Raw genomic sequence first — 27,716 nt, 5'->3', positions numbered from 1 at the left:
TTTCCTTCTCCGAAACCTCGGAAAAATTTCATCTCGTTAACGCGATGGCCTCGTCGTTATGTGGCAGATTACTGTAATCCGTTAAGGCGTCATCCTTGCTTCACGTAAAATACATGTGCCGCAAAGATACTTTCTTTCGTTTACATTTAGCTTTTGACACGGCAAAATCTACAGATGCGAGAAATATTTCCCTCAATGCATCTTCTCTGGAGGAATTAATTTTTTTAAATAAAATCGACTCTCTGGACCTGTCAGTATTGTAGCACTGTTCTTACTATTAGTGTCTACTCATCCCTATTCATCATATGCAATTACTTTCATTTTTATTTATAATTAAGATAAAATAAACTCAAAATATTCAATTTTTGCAAACATAACGCATGCTATTTTTTATGATAATATTTACTTGTTTAATCATTAGAAATGCTTACATATGAAAAGTTTATTCAAATTATTCAAATTTACTCTGCAAATATTCAGATGGTGATTTAAGTTAAAATGCGAAAAATAAAATAAAAAGCGACTTTGTTTTCATACAAATTCGGTCGTAATAAAACTTTCAATGTAAATTACAATTTTGAATGCAGTTAAAAGATTATGAATATAAAAGTTATAATTTTCTAATATCTCTCTTTCTTTTTTGATACATAAAATATTTTTTTTTTATTATGGCAGTAACTTTTTTGTTGCATCGATACCTTTATTTACTTTCATATTGGATCTTATAACGTACTGCACGACAAACACTAAGAATAAACAAACGCATCACCAAACAGACCGAAATATTTCATCGATTTTTCGATACTGACATTTCCCTGGCATTTGTGCAATAAAATGCACTCGGAGGTCGGCCGCGCAATGCCGTTTGCAGCATTGGAATCGGCGTATCATTTTAACGGTGATCGTTCATCATTCGTAAATCCGGCCCGTTCCCGACGTGAAACAAACCCGTCACATGTGAAACATTGTTTTCGGGATATCAAATGGAGAGAGTTTAAGGAGATCAAAGAAAAAATGCATAAGTCCCTGACGAAATTACGCAACGCAATCATCGCGGCTCAGTTTGCTACGTGCGATTTGTCCGTGAACCATTAAACCCTCGCTCTCTCACACCCCCCTCTCGTCATAGCCATTTTTTTCTCATATAATTTCTCTCGGATGAAGCGAACTCTGAGAGCTTTCGCGATCATGCCCCGCGGTCGGTGTGAAAAACTGGGCGAATTTCCACGACGAAAAGGGTTCCATTAATATCTATTAGCGGGCCGTGCTCGACATCAGCCGGATTTATACATTCCCCGTTGTACCCTTCGCCATCCTTCTCCTCGATTTCAAATCCCTCTTTGAATCTCCTATTCACCGGCATATCGTCGAAGAACAGGAAAAAGATACAAGAACGAGCGAAGGAAGAAAATCACAGAAGGTTCTGAAATATGAGATGTCATTTGTTTTCATTAATTAACGCTAAATTAGAATGCCAGACACTGAAACTGATATATTTTCCGCTTTATTAATATTCCGACAGCGCAATCCCTCGCATTCACCATCAGTTTTCACTTTTGCGTAAATATTTCGTCACCTGTTCTATTATGAGGAATACGAGAGGAATTTCGTTGCCTCGCGATGCGCTGTTCAAGTTCTATTTCTAGACTTCTGAGCATAGATCGATTGGAAGAGTTTACAAGTTACATTTGGAAGAGACGTAACGAAATTTCATCAAAAGTTTTGCAGATCTTTTTAAATTGCAGGGCGTTTCAAGTTAAAGAATACAGTCTAATGACGATTTTATTTTTAATTTCACAGGTATATTCGAATTTTTATAGATGTATTGTGTAACTTTATATAAAATTTTATTTGCTGCAAAGTGCAGAATTCATCGATATTACAAATATCACCCAATAAACTTATTGTTAAAGCAACTCGTATTTTCACCGCAGCATTTAAAATTTTTTACTTGTGTTTATTTAATCCCTTTTTTATATCTCGTGTATTTCGAGCGTTACATAAATATAAAGATGCGATCAAGGTATTTTTATTGGCGTACCTTATTCACCGTTTGAGCTAAAAGGATTGTTTTCGTCGCTTTATTTCAATCCTCTTATCAAAGCGGCTGTGCTTCCAATTTCCCGGGCGCTTTTATGCACTTTGAACGATGCGCTTAATTCACCGAATAAACGCCTCCGCGCTTTTTCTCCTGTACGGCCGCGCGCTCGTAATTTGTTCGAAAAAGCGGCCCTACGACTCATCCCTGTCGAGGCCAAAAAGCAGCGGTGACTTCCGAAGCGAATTCCAAGGGTCCGTAATTAATTGACGTGAACATATTATAACAATCGTCGCTGAACTTTCGTCCACCACCCCGAAACGGGTAGGGTCTCGAATTTCCTTTAAAGGTGCAATGCAGCGAAAGAAAGCTGGCTTTTTACCCCCATTCCACCAAAGCAGCGTTCGAAAGCTGTTCGCTCTTCTCCTGCTTCTTTTTTATGAAACGTATCTTCGCTGGCTTTAAGTTAACGAATACACTCATTTATTTTCGCTAGCTTTTAATTCATTTTAATAAAAATGGATTATGAAAACGAGAATACATCGCGTGTGTAAAAGAATATACTGGTATAGTAGCTACAGCTGCAGCAAAGATTCGGAGGCAACACATAGCCGTTGCAATTTCTAATATACAGTTATTAAAAAAGAAAAAGTACTGGATAACATCTATTTCCAAAAATCGCAGCGAACATGACTTTTTCTTTGCTTCGCTTCCCAAATTAATCTTAGAAGACATACGATTCCATGAACATGACATGTCATGTCATGTCAAGATTAATTTGGGAAGCGAAGCAAAGAAAAAGTCATGTTCGCTGCGATTTTTGGAAATAGATGCTATCCAGTACTTTTTCTTTTTTAGTAACTGTATATTAGCAATTGCAATGTTCAGCGATGTCCGCTATTAGTTGAACAATTTCGAACTTTGAGCGTAATTTCGCTGTATACGAAAATTGATGGAGTGAGGGTAAAAAGCCAGCTTTCCTTCGCTGCATGAAATTGCACCTTTATGCACGTCCGGCAATGAGATTCAAAAAACAAATGACATAATAAAAAGCTGAAAAAACATTTGCACTCACAAGAATAAATGATGTATGCATGTGTTTGCATCGAAAATGGTATTAACGTTTCATATTCGTTTTTTTTTATTTCGGTTTATTATACTTTTCACAAGTGATTATTTTTCGTAACGCATTTGTTGTCGTGGAATAACATAACAGCGGAATATATTGACACTGATGTAAATTTCAATGCACGTTCCAGTAGACAACAAGTAAACGGGTTTGATAATCCTCTTGCGTAGCATTTGTTGTCATAAATCAAATTAACGTAGAAATTCGTCCGGAAAACGTGAAAACGTTTATTCAGCTGTAAAGTCATAATAGCATCATACCGGAGTGTATCATAAAATAGTAAAGTCTCGAATAAGCTTCCAGTCAGTTCAATTGATTGAAAGAATATAAAAGCTGCATACAATTTATCATAATCCAAGCGTGACACGTTTTCAATTAGTTTTATTACAGCTTATTTTATAGTAAACCCTACATTGAAACGTTTGTTTCATTAGCTGAGAATTCTATCAATAGTGAGAGTGACTTGATTTTCTAGTAGAATGACAGAGGGAGAGAAGTTTACATGACACAGAAATTACTGTAGAGCCTCTAATTGTGACTAATGCATTCTTAATTGCCTGATTTACATTTTGCACGCTTTAACGTGCGTTCTTTTCTTTGTTAACTAAAATTATTTTGGGATTAGCATACCAGAGCTCAGCGCAACGTTCACATACTTAACAACGGCTGCAGAGGCAAAAATACTCACGTACTACTGTTACTATTGTGACATATGATACTTGCGTGTAGTTGTACATGACTTACATACATACGTATATGCGAGACGTTATGACTGACATATATTTTATAATAACATTTTCTGTATAAAAATTTTATGAAACAACCACATCTTTCATTATATAAATCTATCTAAATTATTGCAATGTAAGTCGATATTTAATTTAGAAATGACTGGCAACAAAATTAATTACATGAAATATTTGTACTCAGATTCAATAATATTAAAAAAATAAAAAATAGAAAAATAGTATAATTCAGGATTTTATTAAAACAAAGGTTAACATATCTGTTTCTTTAATAAAAGTTCTATTGTTTGATGTAATAATTGGAGTAACAATGTATATTAATCTACTTTCTCGGAGTCTCGAAAGGATTAGATATCTTTGAAGCCCAATGTTTTCATTAAGATGCCATAACTTATACTATGAAAATCTTTGATGCCGCAGGCGAATGCATTTCCGGATTTCTTCGTGCAGATCTCCTCGACACGATGCTTTCGCGGTTCCCAATTCTGCGAGTTTGCCTATCATCCGGTTGCATCTCTTAAACTTATTTAAGTTCTACCCATATTTTATCCCGAAGCGGACGATACTTTGGAGAATACGACGAACCACTCTCGCGGTGAAATCTTACCGGCTACAGCGACCGCTATCGTATGGCCCATCCACGCCGAAAATCCACGTAATCTTCGAAAGCGTCTCTCGATTCCGGAAACGATTGCGGGCAACGATAAGAAGAATGGCGTAAAATAAAAGAGGAATTGTGTATTTCGTCAAATCCCGCTGTTAGAATCGATCCTCGAATAATCCCGCTTAAGCGTAATTTCGTATACGATGCGAATCCGATTTAATATCGAACGGTGGCTCTTCACTTACAAGTGCGAAGTGTATAATCGGATATCGTCTCCATAGTTACTACATGGAAAGAACGATTTTGCTGAGGTATTAAAAAATTTAGTTAGATACACATAAAATAATTTTATTGGACCATCATAGTATTAAAATAAAAGTAATTAAAATAAAAGTGTAAAACGTTCAAACTGATTACTAGTATGCCAAACACTTTTTGTGATATTATTATCACGCTTAAACGTTTTACATAATTATTTTAATGGTCCAATAAAATTATTTTCAGATCCGTACCTAACTAAATTTTTAAATATTTCAGCAAAACCGTTCTTTCTATGTATAATCCATTCTTAATACACTCTTCTCTCTGCCATGATTCTTTTTCGAACATTAATTTTTATACTAATAAAATATTAAAATTATTTTGTTTTACGCGATATTGCGTTTTTTTTTTTATTTCAATACAATTTTAAATTGCTAAAAGTTATATATCAACTTTTAGCAAAAGTTATATTCAACTTTTTAAAAAATATCAGAAATTTTTATAAGAATTCATCAATATTCCATATCGAACTTTAACCTAGTATTAAATTCTAAAATAATTTTCTCGAAGTAGATTTCAAGAAAAATTAAGAACAAATAAAAATAATTTTTTCCTTAGAAAAAAATTTTTTTAACGAATTACCTCTTAAGTTATTTAATTATTAATTATGATTTATAATGACTTCTTAGTAAAGTCATATAAATAAAAACATTTTTAAAAATCTGCCATTGTGTGGTTTCATCAATTAACATTATAAAAATGGTTTTAATTGATGAAATTGACGTCCATAAGTTTCGTCCTCCAATTTCAGAGTGTAACATTTTTTTTTATGTATTAATGAAAGACAACAGTAAAACGCAGATGATCTGCGATAAAAATTTAAACGAACAAATGATTACATAATATACATGTTCTCATTCCGTAGAATTGGGACTGGGGACGATATTGTTTTTCACGAGCTCCGTGTGCGCGTCGGGCTCGGCGCCCAATCGTACTTCCGCTTTATATCGAGTGCTATTTTGGATGATTTATCGACGAGACGCTTTCGTCGCTGCTAGCTCGATATCGGCTCTTCCTCCCTTTTTTTATGTCCTCCCTACCGAATGCATCGAGAGCGACGCTCTCGATCACCGACAGCGTTTATCCTCGCTGCGCAGCCTTCGCCACGCTCGCCTCTCTTCCTCGTATTCTTTCTCTCCACCCATCTCTCACTCTATATCGTCACTCCGAGTGACAAGCCCTTGCCACTTCCTCTCTTCCCTTCGGCCGGGACCGGCCGGCTGCACATTTCGACGTTCGGCCGATTTTAAAAAAGTGAGAAAAGGAAGGTAGAAGCTCTTTCTCTCTTTCTAAAAGAAGAGAACGAGAGAATAGAAGGAAGCGACAAATTTGCGAAGGGAAAGCGACGTAAAGCCGTATGATCGATAAACGACCTCTTTCGTTTTATTTGTTTTGCAGATTCCACCGTGCCGGTGGGCCTTTGTCTGCTGATCGAGAAAGGACTGTCTGTGGTGAGTGAATTTTTCTTCCAAATATTTTGGTATACATATGTATAAGGATCGTACGAACGGAAAGTGAGCAAATCCAATATCCGGGTAATCGACTGAACGATAGTCGCGCGATACCGCAGCTCGTTCGACAAGGGAGGCGTTACATTGTAATTTATTGCCCCTAATAGCGTCGACGCTTTTGCATTGTATCGATTGGAAATAAAAAAATCGGCGAGGTTGCATCACCAACAGCTTTGTGAAATTTCACGTTGATTAATTTATTTATTCTCTGTATAGTTAACGAGATAATCGCTGTAATCACTTACAGATTTTTATTAATCTATATCGATATTATTCAAAGCCATATACGAGCACATAAAGCATATTTATATAAATGATTAAAGAGAAAAGTAATACTAAAAAACATAATGTATATTTAAGAGAAAATATTATTCATTCCTATTATATTTATTATTATAATCTAATTATATAATTAAGGAACCTTTTTTTTAGATATTCCTAAAATATTTATGTAATTTTTTAAATATGCGACTAATTAATTAAATTAAATCCTGTTTAACATAAACTTATGAAATCAGAGCGAAGACTTGCATAATAAGCAAGCAATTGCATTCTATTAAATTCGTTCATGTTCTTCGGAAATAAACGCGTTCAAGTTTCGTTATATGAAGTCCTAGATAATCAAAAGCGAGAAAGAGAATTCTTGACTCGTAGAGAAGTCATCTCTCGTTCGTGCGCTTTTTCGCTTCTTGTAACACCCGCAGTGAGCATCGAAAAGCAACCAGAAATAAAGGGAAAGACAAAGTCAAAGAGAAATAAACACGAGAAACTGAGAGATACATTGCACGCTTTTCACCTCTGACTGGTTATTTTTTCTTTTTTTTTTTTGAAGAGGAACAGAGAACTAAATAATATAATGATATGGGGAACTCGCGACAAGTAACTTTCTACAACCAAGGAAAAGCACTGAAACTGGGGAGACATTTATTGCATTTTCCCCTTCCTTGAACTTCCGCTTGGTGAACTGTCGATGAACTGTCGAGCCCACCTCTGTGAAATATTCTAAAACATTGCTGTGTTCGCGGCAATAAGAAGAGTATATTTTATTTCACAAATTATTCTAATCTGCTGCCATGATGAAAAATGTATTTGTTTGCTATGTTTATACATTTTATTGTAAAATATTTAAACTTACTCTTTTTACTCAGTTCGGGAGTTCTTTTATGAATGTTATTTACTATCTAGTACTATATTTTTTTATTTATAAATTGCATCGATAAAAATACGATGTAAAACTAATTTGTTTGAACTAGTATAAAATATTGTATCAAAATTTTTCTTATTAAAAATAAATGGAACTTTAAAACGATGCTCTTTCACAATAATTACATCATCGCTGTTCAGTAATGACGTTCTTTTACTGTTTCTTTGGACGATCATTGTAATGTCCAAGAATACTGCTCAATTGAAGTTTTGGGACAAATCAATTCGATCGATTTGACGATCCCTCGGCTAGCAGATAAACGCGGCGATATTTTTCCCGGTGAAAGTCGACGGTGCCATACATAGTGCTTTATCTACACCGATAATACCGGTAGGGGTTTAACATCGAATCTCTCGCACACTGTTCCCTTATCGCCCTGTCGTAAAGGTCGCCGGCTGTTGAAATGTCCGATTATCGTCGCAGCGTGAAGTTGTCGATTCTAATTATCACGTGAATTAACAACGAACCTCCCTGTCATGCACTCATTATTCATTTCCTTACGTATTCATTACAAACGCTGAAACCTAATAATGCAGATGTGTTACTAATTACGTTGTACGGCAATTTCGCCATGATCGAATGTGAATCGAAAAGTTGCTCCAGATTAAAGTAATCGCGGATGGGAGACATAAATTTTGCGATTATTTTGCATAATGAAACTTCAGTAAAATTGCAATATTAGAAACAGCAATCTATCAAGTTAGGAATAATTAATTTTGGCAAGTATGTACTGTATCAATTTATATTTACATTAATTTATATTCTCTTGTATGTGGAATACAACGACATACAAATGCCTTCGTACATATGCAATTACTTAACGTGATGTATAATCAACTCAATACAATTCATAATGTCTGTCCAAGCATCGAACTCGATTTGCTGATCTCCTTTTCTGAAATGAAATCCATGTACAAACGCTACTGCCGATACCTCGTCAGCGCACGCAATAATTACTCACTGATTAATCGTTGGCCGCTAATCGACTAATAATTCGACTAATGACGAACGCATAATTACAATGTTGTATGAATAATTCGGTCAGAGCGAAGTGCGCAGCCCCCCTATGAATAATATATAGCAAATTAATACTCAGAACTATAACATATCGCACGCAGATAACTTATGCTCCCGTTTTCGCATGTATTTTCACCATTTACGTGATCGCGCTTATTCAAATGAAATTGTTGGGTTTTATTATGCGACCTGCACGTGCAATTCGTACCATTTAATAATTTAAACACGTAGTTATCTGATGGCACGGAAAACTTATCGGCCACATTCGTTTGCGAGTTGCATTTTTTAACTGCCGTGTCAACTGTGACAATGATATGCGGCGCGCTAGTAGTGAAGATATGATGACGACTTTCATAATAAATGTATACATTTTTGGAACATCGAGTCCAGGTTTTATTCAGCATTTATGTTTTGTACTTAGTTTTAGTAAATAGATAACGTAAATAAATATTTCAAATAATTACGTTAATAAAATATTTTTATTTATAAATTTGAGGAAACGGTGTTTCAACAATAATATTAACTAATATTCTTGAGGCTTTCACGGGTGTTACCTATGTGACAATCTTGCGTTTCGCGGGTTTTCTCCGTGTTCAGATCCATTCTTGGAATGCCAACGTCAGTATCAGGCTGCTCCTCGCCCTGATGAAGTGAACTGCAAGGTTCACGAAACGTTGGCATTCCAAGAATGGATCTGAACACGGAGAAAACCCGCGAAACGCAAGATTGTCAAATAATATTAACTTTTTAAAATATTAATATTATTATTGAATTAATTGAATAAAATTTTCTCATTTCTTTAAGTCTTACTATACAATTATATTTACACAAAAAAATTCTATTGTTAATAATTTTCATTATTAATTAAAAAACTCCATCTATACGATATTAAATTTGCTTTTGCTGATTCTATTATGTTATTTATACAGGAATGTAATGGTTTGTATTGTATACATTTTTAAGCATTCAATACGCATCTATCTTCATATCAAATTTATAGTATTCTTTTGTACAGCATAATTGGGTCAAGCGCTCAATAAATATTTAACCGGAAAACATGCTTTCTGTTTTCCACGATTTCATTTGGATGCTCGGTGATCCTCACGAGTGGATTTTAATTTTCAATTCATGTGATACCGTTTATCCGTTACATATTTTTTGAGTTTTATTATTTTAGATACGCATATATTGCACTCTTTGTGTTTTATTGATAAAATTTTTATTAAGTTTTAGGGTTGTCAGGTCACCATTTTAAATAATTGAAAAAAATTATAGTTTATAATAGAGTGTAAAGACAATAGCTTCAAATCAAAATAAAATATAACTTCAAATATATATATATATAAAATCCATGAAAGCCAGTACTGAATGAAATTGTGTAAAAAGTATATGTATTGATAAAAATTAAATACAGACATTTGTTTGTCAGTCTTTCATAAGCTTAAAATAATTATACACTTTTATTTTGTGCGTTTAGCTCAAACCGTCATCTTATTACAAATATAAGTTTTTATTGCTTTGTATATTAGACTATGATAATATAAGTAACTATTTAATATTTCAATTTTTATTGTTTGACTCACAATTAATTATGCTACCAAATATTAAAGACATTACGCTGATAATCTTTAGGACATATTGGTATTCTATCAAATATTAAAGATGTTCGTTGATAATTTTTAAGACATGATATTCAGAAAGTTTCACAATTCGATGACACATCGAAAAAAATTTTATCAATTTTTGTATTTCCGTCATGTCCAATGTACGCGTAATAATTCTTATTATTTTGTTAATCTTATACTGAGGATGACTCCAACAAAGGGTTGAAACATCTGTTATATTTAATTTTTATATCAATACATATACTTTTTACATATTTCCATCCACTGTTGGCTTTCATGGACTTCATTTGAAATTACATTTTATCATGATTATATATTCTATAGATTTGAATATATTATAAATTGCAGGTTTTTTAAAATCATTTCTAACGAGACTCATTAATTAATATTAAATTCGCTAAACAACACGCTTTCGATGGAATTTTTGTAACGGTTCTCCGAGGATCTCTCTTGCATCCTTCACCAACTGAGTTCCGAAGGAACTGTAAAACTGCATTCTTTATGCAATGTACCGTTAGTCTTTAAGGGTAATTACTTCAGATATAAAACTTTGCAAAGTATGAGACTATAAAACAAGAAGTTTTTGCAGCCAGGCCTGCAGTGCGCGACGCGGAAGCGAAATATTTTCCGGACGAGCGAATGTTTCTCACCGCGAGCGTCAGTGTTTGTTTCCGCCCCATAATAACTTGCCGGTGATAAATCACGCTCATGCGATACTTTGTCAAACGGGTCCGACAGCGCGTTTAAATAATTAACCTTTTGTCCCGGACGGGTGTGTAATTTTTTATTGAATCCTATAACAGCAGCCAACTGCGCTATTGCACGGATGAAATACCGTGATTCAATATTGTGAGCGTTGTGACGACGACTGTGATTTATATCCTCCTTTGTAACACACTTTGTTCTGATAATTAATCTCGTAGTAATCTCACGTTTTGCATATTCGCAATAATTTCATTCAGGCTATTGCTCTTTATAATTCTACCCTTTGCTATATAAAAGTAGCGCCCTTTTAGACGCTGTGCACGTTTTTATATATGTATATACGTATAATATGTGTATTGGATTTAAAAGTAATTTTAAACGAAAATTAATCTTTACATATTAATGATATTTTTATGGAAATTCAATTTCTACAAAGAATCAAGAATTGTATAATACTTTTTTATTTTGAATATAAGATTTATATGTCTTATTAATAACTTAGTTGAATGTTATCAATCCATCATCTCCATCGTAATAAGAGAGATACATAAATTTAAATAAATCGTTGCGGAATTTATTTAAGTTTTTGTTTATTTCACCATAAAGGCAAAATTACATTTCGCTACCAATATATTATGTACACCAACGTGTCAATGATTTACGCCCATCAGAATCCCGTGTATTTGCAACCGAGCACGTTGAAAGCCCAAACAGAGAAACATAGTTGTTTGCTTAATGAAATACAAAATTATAAATATATCAGCGCAGAGTTTATATAACCGTAATAATTTTCCGCTATCTTTGCACGTTTCATAACATTTGCAATGTTTCTCATAGTATTAAATTGTTTACACGGATATTTACTAAATGAATAATCTTTCGCAGTTATACGATATATTCCGTAATCATAAAATAATTTAAGCTTGTTCTGAGAATTGTCACGAAAATTCTTGTTTTAAAATATTTAGATCGCAATTTATTTTTATGAAACTTTACACGGTACTACGAATGCGTCAAAACTAATAATTTTAAAAGAATTTATATATAAAACTATTCTCCATATCTATGAAATATAAGTTGGATTTCACGTCATTTAATGTAACCTTAACTGAATACATAAATTCAATTATTAATTGGCAAGATGAAATATAAGAACAAAATTGGCATGTTATAAAATTTTTTTATAGACTGTTATACGATTATAGACTGTTATATGATCACATATAATTATTATTAGTGAGTTTTTAAATTTAATGGAATTAAATTTATTATACAACTAAAATTCGTGACTACTAAGAAACATTCCATGACGGATCGAATTTTGCTATTAATATATTATATTCTCATAATAGCTAAGTTAACTACGATGATTCTATAACATATGAATAATAATATTCAAATTAAACCCCCCGGAATTCAAAAGATAATTAACATTTTAAAAAATAATTATTGTATGTACCGAATTTTATATTTATTTTTCAAATAGATATAATGTTTAGTATAATATGTAATTTTAAAAAAGAACTCTCTTCTTAAATACACAAGTTTTTTTAAGAATTTATGTATCAAATTCTTTTTCTCTGATCTTTCTAAAATCAAATAAACAAATAAATGCTTAATATTATTAATAATTAGTTTATAAATGATACATTACTTACCCCAAGGATGCTCCGTCGGCGCCTGATGCCTCTCCTAGACCTCCTCCTCCTCTGAGGATGTTTAAGTTGTAGTCTTTTCCTCATGTGGCACTCATTGGCGAAAAAAACGTGGATAATTACGATCGATGTATATAAATAATTAGGACGGATTAATTATGAGTAAAAGTTTTTCGCGCGACACTGTACGCGGTATTCCCGTTTATAAAGTCCGTGATAAAATATCTAGGAGCTCGTTGGGAGCTTGCATTTTAAATCGACAAATAAGTCGGAAATCAAATGGGTCTTAGAAAAAGTCTTTTAACCTGATTACTTGCACGCCATTTCCGAACGCGACGCGTCACGACAAACTGATTGTGGTTCGTTTATTCAGTTAAATCGGTGGCGTTACCTTCGTTGGGTTTTTAGATACTGAGCTTTTCCGTCGCGTTAAAACGTATCTGGAAGGATATGAGTCAACAAATAAAAATATTCGCAAAAAGAAATATCGAGCACACGTAACTACACGAAACATTTAACGCATAATTGCTAATTTAAACTATTTATAGAAATCGAGGAATGATGACGTTACATAGATCTATCACTATCTGTTCGAGTATTGTTATGTGAATGAGGCGATCTTGTGTATACACTAACGCGCTACATTACACAAAACAAATATCAAAGTCGCATGCCAACCGATTTATTACCGCACGAATATTTGATATTTTATAAAAATAAGTTTATTTTGCTTCTTGTATTTAAAATCAATTTTGATAAATATTTGTCTCTTTATACAATATACTATATATATATTATACAATATACTAATAAAAATTATTTCAATATAATTGATATGTAACTCGGAGATAGTACACAGAGAGAAAGATTTATTTGGATGCGAAACTTCTATTTACGTTTATTTCATTGAAACAATTTAATTTTGAACGAAAACTATTATATATTGTTTAATCCCAAAAATTTAGCTTGAATGCAATCAATTGCATTTCTTAATTTAAAGAATCGATGTGGTTGAACTATTTCATTGACTATATTTATTAAATTTAAAGAAATCTTCCTCTATGTATTTTTTCATCATAAATACTATTGAATTACCAACGCTTTCTATTATGCTTTTCGTTAACTGAATTACTTATTTCAGTCATCGTTTCATGTGTCATTCTTTTGTCAATCCGTTATATATCAACGAAAAATGTAAGATAATTTGAATGAAACATTACGTTAAAGAATTAACTATTGATATCATGATGCATAAATTAAACAAAACGTGAGTAAAAAAGCATAAAGTTCTCATTTTTTTATTCTTGCTGCGAAAAGATAAATTGCACGATACACGTATACATATTTTTTTGAACAGCCGTATCTCGATATGCTTATACTCGTTAATAATAATTAAATGATCGCGATATGTTTATAGAAGTAATCGGATTTTCTCGTGTCTCGAAAATTGTCGTGCCTCGAAAGATAACGGTGACACACGGAGCAGTTCGCGGCACTACCTACTCGTCCGTGTCTCGCGGCATGAATGACAATAGAGGTGCCCTTGGCTACGCAGCGACGCAGTGATGCGGTATAACAGACGTTGAGTCGAGCAGCTCTATGAAAAGTTTAATACGTCAAGCCGAATTTAAGCAAGCTGAATTTAACAAAGCTTATGTATCATTCGTTTGCTACGCAATCTTTCGGAACGGTTGGCGCGTGACCTTTACCTTGATACTTGTAATTCCGGTGCTCGCTTAATAATAACTATCGAGCAGTTAAATTATAGCGTGGTTGCTCTCTGTTTCGTATTATTTCTCGAATTGTGATTGCGGCAAATACGGAGAAATGTTTAGCGAGGTTATTCCGTGTGAATATTTGATGATTCCTTACCTTGCGATTAATTTTTATAATTATCTATAATTATATACGAGCTATTTATTGAAATATGTGCACGTTTCACACACAATTTACTCAATTAAAGTATATTTAAAGATATAGTTTAAAAAAATGAAAAATATAACTTATTAGAAGTATCGTATTTCAGTATTTATGAGATAATTGTTATTATATTTTAACATGCTTATTATTATAATGCTTTATAATTCAAATATATCTCTTACAATGAAATGCAAACGACAAAAATATATTCCATATATTTATAAATTTTAGATGTGATTTAAATATCAAGACATTTTATCAAGGTACATATTTCTCTCAAATTTTTTCATTTCCCAGCCAATTCACCGTGAAATATTTTAATATTTTCTAATATAAATTGTAAATTCTTCTTTGCATTAAGTAGCTTGTACTTGTTAGAGAAAATGCTTATTATATAGAATTTGCTTGCAAAACACTGCGTCCATCAGTTCAGCTTCTCCGTCGTCATTCTATGTCGACGATGTTGTATGCTATACGCACTGTGTGCAAGCCACTTCCTGTTGTAACTCTTTATTTTCTGTCGCAGGATATCATAGCTCATGGCACGGGAATGGTGTTCCACGTCATAAACCTCGTTGTGATGGTACTGATGCCGATGGTGGTCATCCACGTGAAGGATTCCGGATTCAGCTTGGGTAAGTGCCATTTTACGTATCGTTTCACTTGCGAATTTCGTGCACTCGCGTCCACGATACTACTTACTTGATTATTTTACGTATAGCGGTCGGGATTTGATTAAAATAATTTACATAAATAATATTTTCGAATTATTTATGTCGTGACTGGAACAATAATCATCGTTGTACACATAAAGAATTGCAATTTTACGCAGTCACTTATCGTGGCTTCGAAACCATTTACGTATTCCCGAGTTTGGCTTTATATAAATTCGTTTCTTTTTATGATATACAATTATAATCTGTTCGCGCACGCCACATTTCTTTACTGGTGTACACAACATTTATGAGTTTACAAATATATTATTCATGTACGAACAATTTTGCTAAAGCATCTAAAAATTTAAGTAGATATAGATTTGAAAATAATTTTTTAATTGGATTATCAAAACAATTGCAAAAAGTTTTAACATTCTAGCAATTAGTTTGAGCGTTTTACATAATTGTTTTGATAGTCCAACAAAATTATATTCTTTCAGATCCATATCTAATTAATTTTTTAAAAACTTTAGCAAAACCACGTATAAAAGCATTAACATTAACAAAGTTTTAACAAAGTGTATAAACTTTTATTAAACACATTTTTTCTAATTACATGGAGTCACAACTTACTGAAAATAGTGTCATTATACTTTTAAGACATCTCCATTATATAAAAATTAAGATATATACAGGGTATTTCAGACGTACCACCTGCAATGGCAGATTCCTGAAGTCATTTTGAGATAAAAATTTTAATGTCCATGCTAAATATTTTCTTAAACATAATAATAAATATCAATAATTAAAAATATCAGTAATTTTATCTTCGCTTACATAATATTTATATTAATATTAACAATTATAAGTTCGATATTTTGGGATTAGAATTGTCATCTCAAAATAACTTCAAGAATCTAATTAGTAAGTGTGGCGAGTCTGAAACACCCTGTATATTGAACCTGTATAGAATAATTTAATTTAAATTCTTTTTATCTATTATTTCTGTGTACATTATGGCATGTCGTATTTATTCTCGAAGGAGAGATCTATCAAAAATTCTATTTAAATGCAATATGTATGATCATCCACGCATCAGATCGATGATCCCGGTAGCGCCGCGGAGGATCGCGGAGTTCATATGCAAATGCAATTACTTCGTGCTCTCTTTTATCTACAACTTCACGAGTATTCGAACCATTCGTCTCGCGTTAACCTATTAAGACAAACGGTTGTATTAGACATTTTAATTCACAGCTTCTAATTTTTAAACTGAAAGCGTAAAATTGTGTATAATCTCATTACAGCGCTCATCAATTAAATCACAGATCTAATCGCAATCTTATTCTTTTTCCTCGGATTACGTGTCATAGCCTCTTTTTGTTCGAAGAAAAGTAATTAAAACGTAACTACGTTTGCGAGCGCTGAAGCAGCACTTTTGTCTAATTATAGGAATTTAAATTAATTCTTTTGGTGCAGACGCACTCTGTAAGCGAGCGATCGATTCGATAGGTGTATTGTCGCGCGCGGCAATCTAATTTAGTTTTTCATTCTGAATGACGAATAATCGCAAGGAAAACGTCGGAACTTTATGGAAAATCGTCTGGACTTTAATTAAAAGATCTTTAATCGCAGTCGGAGGCACCGAGCGTAATAAGCCAGTGTTCTCCCGGTAATTCTGCTTGGTATTGTAGTTTTTAATATTCTCTATTATTTACATATTTGACATAAAGATACAGATAAATCTACGTAAATGTCAATGTCTTGAATCAAATAAATCAACGCCTTTTTTTAAATATTCGTTAGTATCCTCGAAGAAGGAATCTCGTATTGTCAACTTTATATTATTATCGAGGAGTATCTCGATCATTTTTTTACGACGCTTTAAAATTGAAGAAGCTTTTGATTCTGTCGTGATATTCGTCGTGATATTCGACTTGATAGTCGATATCAATAGTTTCCGATATGGTCGATGGCAGAAAGAGAGAAAAGATTTGCCGATTGATCGCAGTTTGGATAAAACGACAAAACGCAAGCTTGCGAAAAATAGAATGTCCTCGAAACATAACAAAGAAAGATCTTTTAGCTTTGCGGAAAATATATTCATGTTGTAGTATAGTTAACTATATGTGTGTGTGGCCTTATTAGGCGCCTTGCTTCAGCTTTTAATAAATTACCTTTAGTCAGTTTTTAAAGACAAAAAGAAAGTGAACGGAAATGAAAAACAGAGTTTCTTTTCTTTTAAGATCGAGAAAGTAATATCGTTTCTTTTATTCCCCCTTATTACTAATCTTGGTATCAAAATTCTTGATATAAGTGCAAAGTAGATAAATTTCAGTTTTAGTCGTTATTATAAATGAATATTCGCGAGAACATTAAGATATTAAATAGTGAATAATTTGAAGTTCGATCGCAAAAAGTTTCCTTAGTCATTCTTCGCAGTCGCGATTTCACACCAGAGAACTCTCAGATTGAACGGTAATGGATGACAATGAAACTTCAAAGTTGGATCGAAGCTTTTGAACTTTGACAGGAGAACATATGACCTTCTATCATCGGGGATGCAGTGTAGTCGAAGGTGAAGGATCGTCATGCTTCAAACTCCGCGAGATTTACTTTGCCACTACGAAACTGGAAGTGTTACTGTTCTTGCGGATATTGGATCATTTGAAAACTCCTTATCCTAATAACTGTGATAGTTATAAGTTAGGTTGCATAACCTGATTACGCAGTATGTAGCAACTATATTACAATATTCTCTATTAACAGATAATAATAGATTAATAAGAGATTAATAAAAATATTTTTTAATTATATTAATAAGATACAGAAGAAAAGTTAATTATTATCATAAAAAAGCACCAGAAAAGATATAAGCACACAAAATAATTATGTAAGGCAATTTATAAATATTAAATAATTTTGTATTAACGGTAATGTTGCAAAAAGTTTTAACATTCTAAAAATCGATTTGAACGCCCTATAACATAATAGGTTTGTTTGCGTTGCTTGCACTTTTTGCACTCAGTATCTCTCTCTCTCTCTCTCTCTCTCTCTCTCTCTCTCTCTCTCTCTCTCCAACATCCAAATTTATCTCTTTTTTAAGTGCAAAAAATTTTGAGGATTTTAAGCAACTCAAACAGATCTACTTATTTTGATGATTCAGACAAAATTATTCTTTATCTGTATCTAAAATATCTGTATCTATGTTTTAAATACTTTAACAAAACCATTCTTTCCGTGCAATACCTTAATTGAATTGTCATTTTATTTAAAATGAAGTTTCATACATGTTTGCATACGAGTAGGAATATATGAAACCATTTAAAGAAAGATGGAGAAGAAAGGGACGTTTTGTCAGTCACATAGAATGTAATACTTAACAAGGAAGTAGTTCTCAGTGAAAATCTAGAAATCTTTGACGAACGTCCAAGAAATCCTTGGAGCCTTATTTTTCTTTTTTATTTTCGTTCATAAATCGTCGGGGACGAGTATCTCGGGGGAATCCTTGTTGGCGTGAATGCATCTTTACATCTCGGCTCGCTTAAAGACATCAAGATCCCGGTGTCTACGAGTGAATACACTTTTGAGTGTACGTTTTCGTATACATCGTCTCGCACGTTGAAGAGCATCTTGGGCAAAAGAGCGACAGAGGAGTACTTCCGGCGGCACAAAAAAGGAGAAAGAGATAGAGAGAGAGAGAGAGACTTCCTGTGAAAGAGTCCAGGTCGTCCAGACGCTTGAACCAAAGCCACTGCACTTCCGCTCGTAAAGCGCATTCGGCTACGGGAAGTTTTAAGAAGCGCTTAGAGAGTCTAAACTCATGTGAATCCTTGCCTTTCGTGCTGCTGCGGTTTCCAGCTTCCTCCTTACGTCACCTATATAAAAGGATTTAGTTGCGGTGAATTTTTCTTAAGCGCTGACATATATATTGTTCTCTTTATATAGAAGAATCTTTTTAATTGATTGTATATTGTGTAATATTTTTATATTTATTAATTACTATCGTTGTAATTATCTTCGATTCCCTGTATAATGACATATAATCAATCTGCAATCATTACTATCAGAATTTCATTTTAGTAAAAAATTGATCTTTCCGCATTTAGCAAGTTACTTATAATTAAGTTATCAAGAGAATTATTTAATTTTCTTGATTTTGCTTGTCTGTCCTATCGAAATTGTATCGTTTCACGTATACTTCAACAATCATCGTTGCCATGTCCACACGGTGATTGTTTTTTTTTTTTCAAATGCGAACGTCGAACGATTTAATTCTCCCGATCGGGCTCCTCGTTTGGTTGAACGACAGGGTTGAAACACACAAAAACTACAGTGAGAGAACTGAGGGGTGCGACGCGACACGTAGCACATTGCCGTCGACCGCCGTAATCACGATGGTCGATGCGAAAGCATCGCCAACTATCGGACGTCGAATTTCGCTCATTCGGAAGTGCTCCTACACCGACAGACGAGCGTGCTGTATTTTTTTCTGTTGATACTGCGAAACGTGACACCCGATAGAAACGCGACATGGACATCCTATGACCTTTCAACTAACACTCTTCCTCGCTTCTACGACCTGTCTGTCTGTGCCTCGTTGTCGCTCTTACAACCGCACTCGTCCATCCGTACTTTCCCATGCAGCAGATACCCGCAAATGCAGTAAAAGGCGTCGAGTGTTTGCGCCGCACAGTTAAGTGGTACCATATTGTCGTATAGAGAGGGTTCTCGCCTTTGCTTTGGTTTGATGATTGGACAATGGGAGTACGTGTCGATGTAAATACAAACGTGTGTCGAAAGCCTCGTTCACTGAAAATGGAAGATCATATAACAGCAATTGTGAATAGCAATTACCGTATTGAATTGACTAAAAAGATATTTTTTTATGAACAATGTATATATATTTTACGGATATTATATATTTGTGACAAATTCTTCTATTTAGAGCACTAAATATGCAGAATTTTCGCCGGTGGAGATTGGTATTGGATTTTCAGTAGAAAAGTCGGCCATTGATCAGTCATGAAAGAAAACTTTGCGATTTCGACTTCTAATTAATCTCTCATCCTCTCTTAACTTATAAAACAAGCAGCTATGCTTCACTTTACATATTTTTTGACCAGAAATATTCAATAAAATTATTATTAAATTAACTTACAATTAGATATGTTCATAGACAAAACATTTTATTTTATTTTAGTGTTTTTTAAAGTTGATTTTATGAAAACGAGACATTCGCGCTTGTATGTTGCAATTTATCTCATACTCCATCATCAAATATAATGTATTTTAATTAAATTTTGAATATATTTCAGTTAAGAATTTTCTTCTATCCGGTTTGCTCTCTGAGTTAATTTACGCTATTTTATTCAAATTTCTAGCTAAATTATAAATGACATAATTATATATGGCAACATTTAATATCTAAATTTTCTATTTTATGTTGAATTTGTGATATCTATTATGCGTCCTTAATTTTCGTTATAATTTTAAGTGCGATTTTCCCAAGTTTAGAATATTTGCTTTTCCTGGGTTTTGACCGTTGACGACTATCTGGCTCAGCGCAATAATCTCTGCACACCCGAGCGCGAATCTAGTCACTCGAAATTACCGGTCCACCCTCACGGTATTTGCAAATTCTTGCTGCACACTCTTCGCGGCGAGCTGTCACGAGCAAGCGGACATACTTGAGCGCACATATAATGTCCGGGCGTTCTAATAATTCTCCACCTCCACGCTTTCAATTTCGCAGCTAACTCATAAATTCGTTCCCGAAGTGCGTACTTTGCACACGCACTTCGCAGCCATGTGTTAAAGTCGACTCGCAAACGTAAGTCGACGCTATTAATACAAATTACCGAGATGCGAGAGAATCAATATTTATTATAGCGATTATTATATCACGGACAAGGGAAAAGCAACATAGGCTGATATTCATAGTCGATTCTTATATTTAAGACCATTTTAAATACAGTTTTAAGACGAAGTTTTATAAACCGACGACAGAGTCGTATTAATATCTTAAGATATTATTTAAAATAGCTTGAAAATAAAAATGGATTATGAATATCGGTCACAGACGTTATTCGATGTCAGCCTCGGTTGATGACGCCCAGTGAGTGTATATTTGTACACAGAAAGAACGATTTTGCTGAAATATCTAAAAATGTAGCTAGATAGAGATCTGAAAATTAATTTTATTGGGCCATTGAAGTAATTTTATAGAACGCTCAAATTACTGATTGTTAGAATATCAAAATTTTGTTACATCATTGCTCATTACGCTTTTCTACACAAATATTTTGATGGTTCAATAAAATTATTTTTACACTGAACCAAAACTGTACGTAAATACAATAAAATATTCATTGAAAAAATAATGAAAATTGGTCTAATGAATTCTCATCATGATTTAAGTTATAAAACTATTACTAGAATTTATTGCAAAGATAAATATATAATTATATAAATGAATTCAGTTATCGTATCAATGAATTAACTACATTAACGATCATTCATTGAATCAAAAATGACTAAAATTTTTTTCAGTGTAGATCTGTATTTAGCTAAACGGAAATTCTTCCGTAAACCTTAAGAGTTTATCGAGGAGAGCTATCCTTAAGATATGCCGGTAACGTGAGGCTGTAACGAGCTCATGACAAGTCCGTAAAATCTCAGCATGGTGGCAGCCACCAGATGGAAATGCAATATCGCATCCCGTGAAACAAAGGCTGCGGCTGAAACTCTTTCGCGAATTAAGGCAGGCGGGCGTGTCTTCTCCGCGCTTCTTGTTTACGCGGACGCGATGTTCGCGTTAACGTCCGCGAACGGAAATGTCTTCACCGTATATTATTACGGTTTCGTGACGCAAATGCCGTGATATTCCCCGCGCGTTTTCCACAGTCGCCGCCGCATCCGTGTCAGCGTTAATCCTAACATGAATAAGTAATTAGGCGAAGAGAGAATTCTGCTGCAGAATAAGAATAGAGATTGTTCCTAGGTTCCAAAAATAAAATCTTGACATTTCATTTAAGCTTTATGATTTCTGGACGATTATGTTTTTACATATGTTAGAAATACTGTATCATTTGAAACGTGTAAATTTAACGTAGACAGAATTTAACTTGAAATAGAAATGAATGCTTCGTGTTTTCCACATAAGATGAATAAAGTATCACGGCTCCTATTTTTTCTGTATGATAACAATGTAGTGTACGACACTTTGATTTTTTTAGCTTATTAAATTTACACTATGAGCTTCTTCCGTAATAAATTGTAATACATATTTTTACAAGAGTCAACTTATGTGCATGCGCATTTCATTTCAAAGGAAGGAGGGTGTCAGATGAAGTTTGTCGCGCTTTCCTGACAAGCAGGACGAAGGGTACGCGAAGGTATAAAGCTTTACGTGAAACGGAAATTACGTTCGAACGTAGCCGGAAGCGCGAGCAAGCGAACGCCTTTCCGCGAATTTTGAATAACAAATCTGGGTCCGCTACCTAATTCGACGAGACCCCCTCCGTTTTCTCCGTCCGGCTCCCCAGAGAGGACGGGTCGCGCGGAATAACTACTTCGTTATTATGCTTTAATCTACCAGCGTCTACTTCAGTAAATGAGAACTTCCGCCGGTGAATAATGCGAGGAGTCTGAAATTAATTTCTGTTGTACATGCAGTAAATATTTTACACTTCTCGTTGATCACCATTTTTTTCGAAAAGGAGAATACGGTTTGGCATAATTATAATTATTTTTAAATTTCTGAGTTAACATTGAAAGCGTTTCGAAATATTTTTTATTTGCAATTTTGAGAAAAGTGAATTCACAGTCTCTTCCATCAATAACTCTCCCCAATTCCATCATCGGCTTGCCCTTTCTTACTACATCACCCACGAGCGCTTCGTAGATTCCGAAGCTCTTTGGAATTACAAATTATGCAGTGGCAGTTCTTCGACGAGCCAGTTCTCCTCCGATGAGTTCCACCGGAATTACAAATTGCACGTCCAGACACTCGGCTCTGTGTACAGAAGGGTCGCGCGGAGGCGCTGAAGGATACTGTTGGTTTAGGCAGGGACGAATGGGGTAGGTTGGGACAAAGGAGCGCGAGAGTGAATCAAATTCGGGTTTCTCCCAAGTCTCCGTCGTACGATCGACGTGGGAAACTCGACGTAGAAGATTGCTCATTAGAATGTTTGTACATCTACGGAAGTTGCGAGGGAGCTACGTAAATACTATTGAGGGAACGGAAGAAGGGTTGATTTTTCGAAAACAACACGCGATGAAAACGGACGTTAACGAAACTCCACGGTTGACAAACGATGTTTCCTTTGTTTCCAGCAAATTTTCGTAGAGGTTACTCCGACTTGAGATCGTCGTCTGCGATAATCAGCGCGATGTTGAAAAGGCCGCAAATGTCAGGACACTACCATTGTGGGGAAGGAAAGAGAGAGAATAACGCTGTGTAGATAAATAATGTAGATCCTTGTCTCCAAGAGCACTTTGAGGAGTGCTTTTCCAACCCATAGTAGTTACGATGATGAGAGAATCGCTGAAATCAGCGATACTTCAAATAACTTCTCGAATTGCTTGTCTTACGTTTGTTTCATAAATAATAGAATGATTCTTTGAAACTAAGTATTTTTGCTTGTAGACAACAGTTAATTAAATCCTTATTACAGAAAATAGATTTTATTTATATAATTAATTTAATGTAATAATTATATGTTTATGTAATAATTTACTGTTTATTCAATTGTACAGATATTTGTATTTAAAAATTGAATTGCTGCTAAAAATGTTAATTGTAATCACTGGTGGATTTGCTGGGAAAACAATGGAGGTTATAAATGTTATAGATATCTTTAATATTTTTGAAATGCATAATCACAATTTTGATATTCCAAAAATACTTTTAAATTTAAGAAACTTCTATATATAAAAACATAGATTCTACTATATTATTCTTTTTTTATTTTAACTGTTAATATAATTTTAAACATATATTTTTAAATTATATTAACACGTTTTATGAATTATATATTTAAATAATACTCTTTCAACGTAATAATAATTGAATATTTTTTCATATTTAATCTAAAAATTTCGCTTGCGATGAGCCAATGGTTTCCCTCTAAATAAATTTCTGAATCCGCCAAATGATTTATATGAATTGATATAATTTTGATATAATTTTTCAAGCAATATTCTAACTTTTTCTGTAAAATTTGAAGCTGATGCTGTACTTTTGGAAAAAAATTAATACAGTACGAGCAATATTTTTAATTTTAAATGAATTATAAATATATATTATTAATATATATTATTAATATATATATAAAGAGCATTTTTGAAGGATTTTGATCACTCAAATTAGAGTCTTTCTTTTATTTATTAGATAAATCTCTCTTAGCTATTAATAACTAAAATCAATAGTTGCATTAAAAGATAAAAGATAAAAAAAGCCGAACTTTTTTATTTTCGACCTTTTCGATCGAAAGTTATCGAAGATATAACGGTTACATGAATATAAAAGCAAAAGAGATAAGGAGGAAGACACGATATAAAAGCTGCAAACGAGGATATATTAATTCAAACCTCTTTCTATTTTATCACGTGGTATGAGTACGTAGTTGTATTTGTTGACTTCAAAGGAGCATGAAGTTCATTCGTTACATCGTTAATTTGTTCGAACGCCACTATTAAACTCGAGAAGCTCGTCCTAACTTCTAGAGCGATCAGACAAATCGTCGAAATTACTTCGACGAAGAATGAGAAATCCGCATCTCAAGTATTGATCCGAGTATACCGAATCGTGGAATCGTCTTTGACAAGAAAATAAAAAAAAAAGAAGAGTTCATGTACACGTATACATAACGTACATATGTACAAATAAATGGGAGAAGAAAAAAGCGGCAAACGGGGGCGCAAGAATTCATCCCGTCGTCTCTCGCGGCGAAGACCGTTAACGGAGATGCGCAGCCAATTTCGTGGACTTCAAACGAGCAGCAAGCTTGACGTAGCGTGAAATGTCGCTGGGTGGTGCGAAGAAGATGTCTACGCACACGTGTCATACGCATACAACACCTATCATAAGTCAAAGTAATGATTTCTAATTTGTAAGAAGAAGTCTAACTGAAATTCTATTATATACGCGTTTGCCATTATTCTTTAATTTTAATTGTTAATAATGAAAATTGGAGAATGATTTTGCTTCCAGTTGATATATTATATAGATAATTTTAATTAAATAATATAATTTACAATAATATACAAATTAAAAGTTTTTTTATATCTCATGGTAGACAAAGGAATTGAACCCTCTTTTCAAGCGTTAAGCTTTACTTCGAATGAAGTATAAAAATTACATTGAATATATAGAATGTAATGCATTGATGCTATCGTGGGATAATCTGACTAAAATTAGGCTACGAAATTGGTTCTCGCACGGATAATGCGAACGGAGAGAACAGCATGCTTGTGCACGTTACAACGGGGACTTCGATGTCGTGGGGAATTCTGCGGAAATGAACGAGTCGCTGGTGGATTTCGTGGGTTCGAGTTTGCCGAGGGGAACCCGCTTTTGCGACGCAATGTCGCGGAGAGGCACGTCGAAATTCCAGTACACGTAGTCCGCGATAATCCTAGCATATTAATACCGACAGCTACGGTATTGCGTACTTTCGAATTATATTGTTTGAGATATCACATCAATATCTTACAGGGGTAGTTGAATTTTAATTCGTGGATTTTTTTCTCCGTGATTAAAACATCGACGGAACTCGATATTCTTAAGTCGCTCCGTCATTGGATAAGTTACATAATGCATTTGTATAATATTACAAATGTAAGAAAAACGCGCGGATTCGAAATCCGATAGAACTATCTGAGAAATAATTTTAGAAGAGTACAATGTGAATCTGTATGAAATACGAGGTCACGTCCAAACTGCTAAGTTACTCTATACTTCAAAGTCTATTACTTGAAACTTTGAATATGAGTTTAATTAGGAATAGGATCTCACACGGATTGTTTCGACGTTGCGATCGGCGTGCCCCGCGAGTTGTGGCCGGATGCCGTTTGCCTGTTCTCGCGAATTCTACAGGATTCTTTTCCGCCGCAAACATTCAGGCGGGTAGTAGCATAGTGAGGATATCTCGAGAGCGTCTCGCGCGAGAATAGCCCGCATTTCCTCAGGGTTTCGGGTCAGGCCAAGAACGTCGTACCGTGAGTGTTTCGCGCTGCAGAATCGAATGGTGTCTCTGATCCTGCGGATAGCAGCCAAGCCGTGACACGATTTGTCGCGTGAACAATGCACGAGTGCGGTCACTCCAGCGATTCAGACGTACATTCTGTCTGTAGTTCGTTCAATAAACATTATTGTTTGTTCCAATTAACGCTTGAGTCGTGAATATTATACATATTTTATTATGTTAAGAATGCACAATAATAACACGTATATTCTGTAAAATAACCGATAAAAGTTTCATATTTAATTCATTCGATGTTATTAATTCGATTTAATGGAAATTAATTTGAGCAATATTATTATACATATTTTATGTTACTTTTAATCGATCGTTACAATATTTGAGAATTGCTTGAAATTAAGTATCATTATACTGTGAGCATACGCGAAATGGATGGCATATTATATTATATTTTACTTGTTCGAGACAAAAAGCGCGTTGCAGCGTGTCGAGGAATCACAGACAAATAATATTTTCGACCGGAGATTGAAAATACGGGATAGAGGGAACGGGGAAGAAGGGGATAGAAACGAATTCGATACGCTCGCGTTAGTTGTTCAAGGAGACTTTCTTTTACACCAATTCCACCAAAGGAGAAACATCCTCCTAAAATAAAAGGATATACTCGATCTGGTATCCTGGTAATTGTCTATTCTCGGCGAAAGATATCGCTCTGTTTTTCGATAATGCACCTATCGTTTGCCGATATAACGAATACACAACGACTAAGAAGAACGTGCATCTTATCAATATCATATCACAATCAAAGTTTGGTATCACATTGCGATACTGAGAGTCAATATCAGACAGTATCAATTCCACATTATTTCAACATCATAGTTATTTGAAATGATGACGTAAAAAATACGTATAATAAATTATATAACAATAGAATAATACTAATACAAATAAGAAAAAGAATCCAACGTTTGATCGAAGCGTATCTTGGCGCTTAATAATATTTATATATAAATTTATTGAATATCATACAATTTTCAATTTTATAAACTACGCGCCGCTTCAATTTGTTGAAACGTAATCATAAACAGAAGCTAAAATAATATCATAAGTTAATTAATTATTAATTTACTAATGATGCTAATAAGTACTTTAACTCTCTGTTGACAATGTTGAACTTTAAAAAAACAGTTGATTTTTTTATTGTGAATTTTGATAGATAAATTTAAATCTATAAAAAATAAATAAAATACTATTCAACGTCTATAATAGTAAAAATCATTGTTAAAACTTTTACATGTATATAAGAAGTTTTTTAGATTTTTAATTTTTATACAGTTCGGAGTAATAAAAATCTACATTGAAATTTGAAAATTCACTT

General features: G+C 33.8%; 1 protein-coding gene across 1 annotated transcript in view; it reads left to right on the top strand.

Annotated features, from left to right (window-relative positions):
• mdy (diacylglycerol O-acyltransferase) overlaps positions 1 to 27,716 on the top strand; it is a 104,248-nt gene that overhangs the window by 34,298 nt on the left and 42,234 nt on the right. The window contains 2 exon segments of the mRNA XM_018451481.1: positions 6,237 to 6,289; positions 15,002 to 15,110. Coding sequence (XP_018306983.1) covers positions 6,237 to 6,289; positions 15,002 to 15,110 — 162 coding nt within the window.

The sequence above is a fragment of the Mycetomoellerius zeteki genome, unplaced genomic scaffold, assembly GCF_001594055.1.
Source record: "Mycetomoellerius zeteki isolate Tzet28-1 unplaced genomic scaffold, Tzet1.0 scaffold310, whole genome shotgun sequence".
NCBI lineage: Eukaryota > Metazoa > Arthropoda > Insecta > Hymenoptera > Formicidae > Mycetomoellerius > Mycetomoellerius zeteki.
This window is presented reverse-complemented; position numbering and strand designations above follow the sequence as displayed.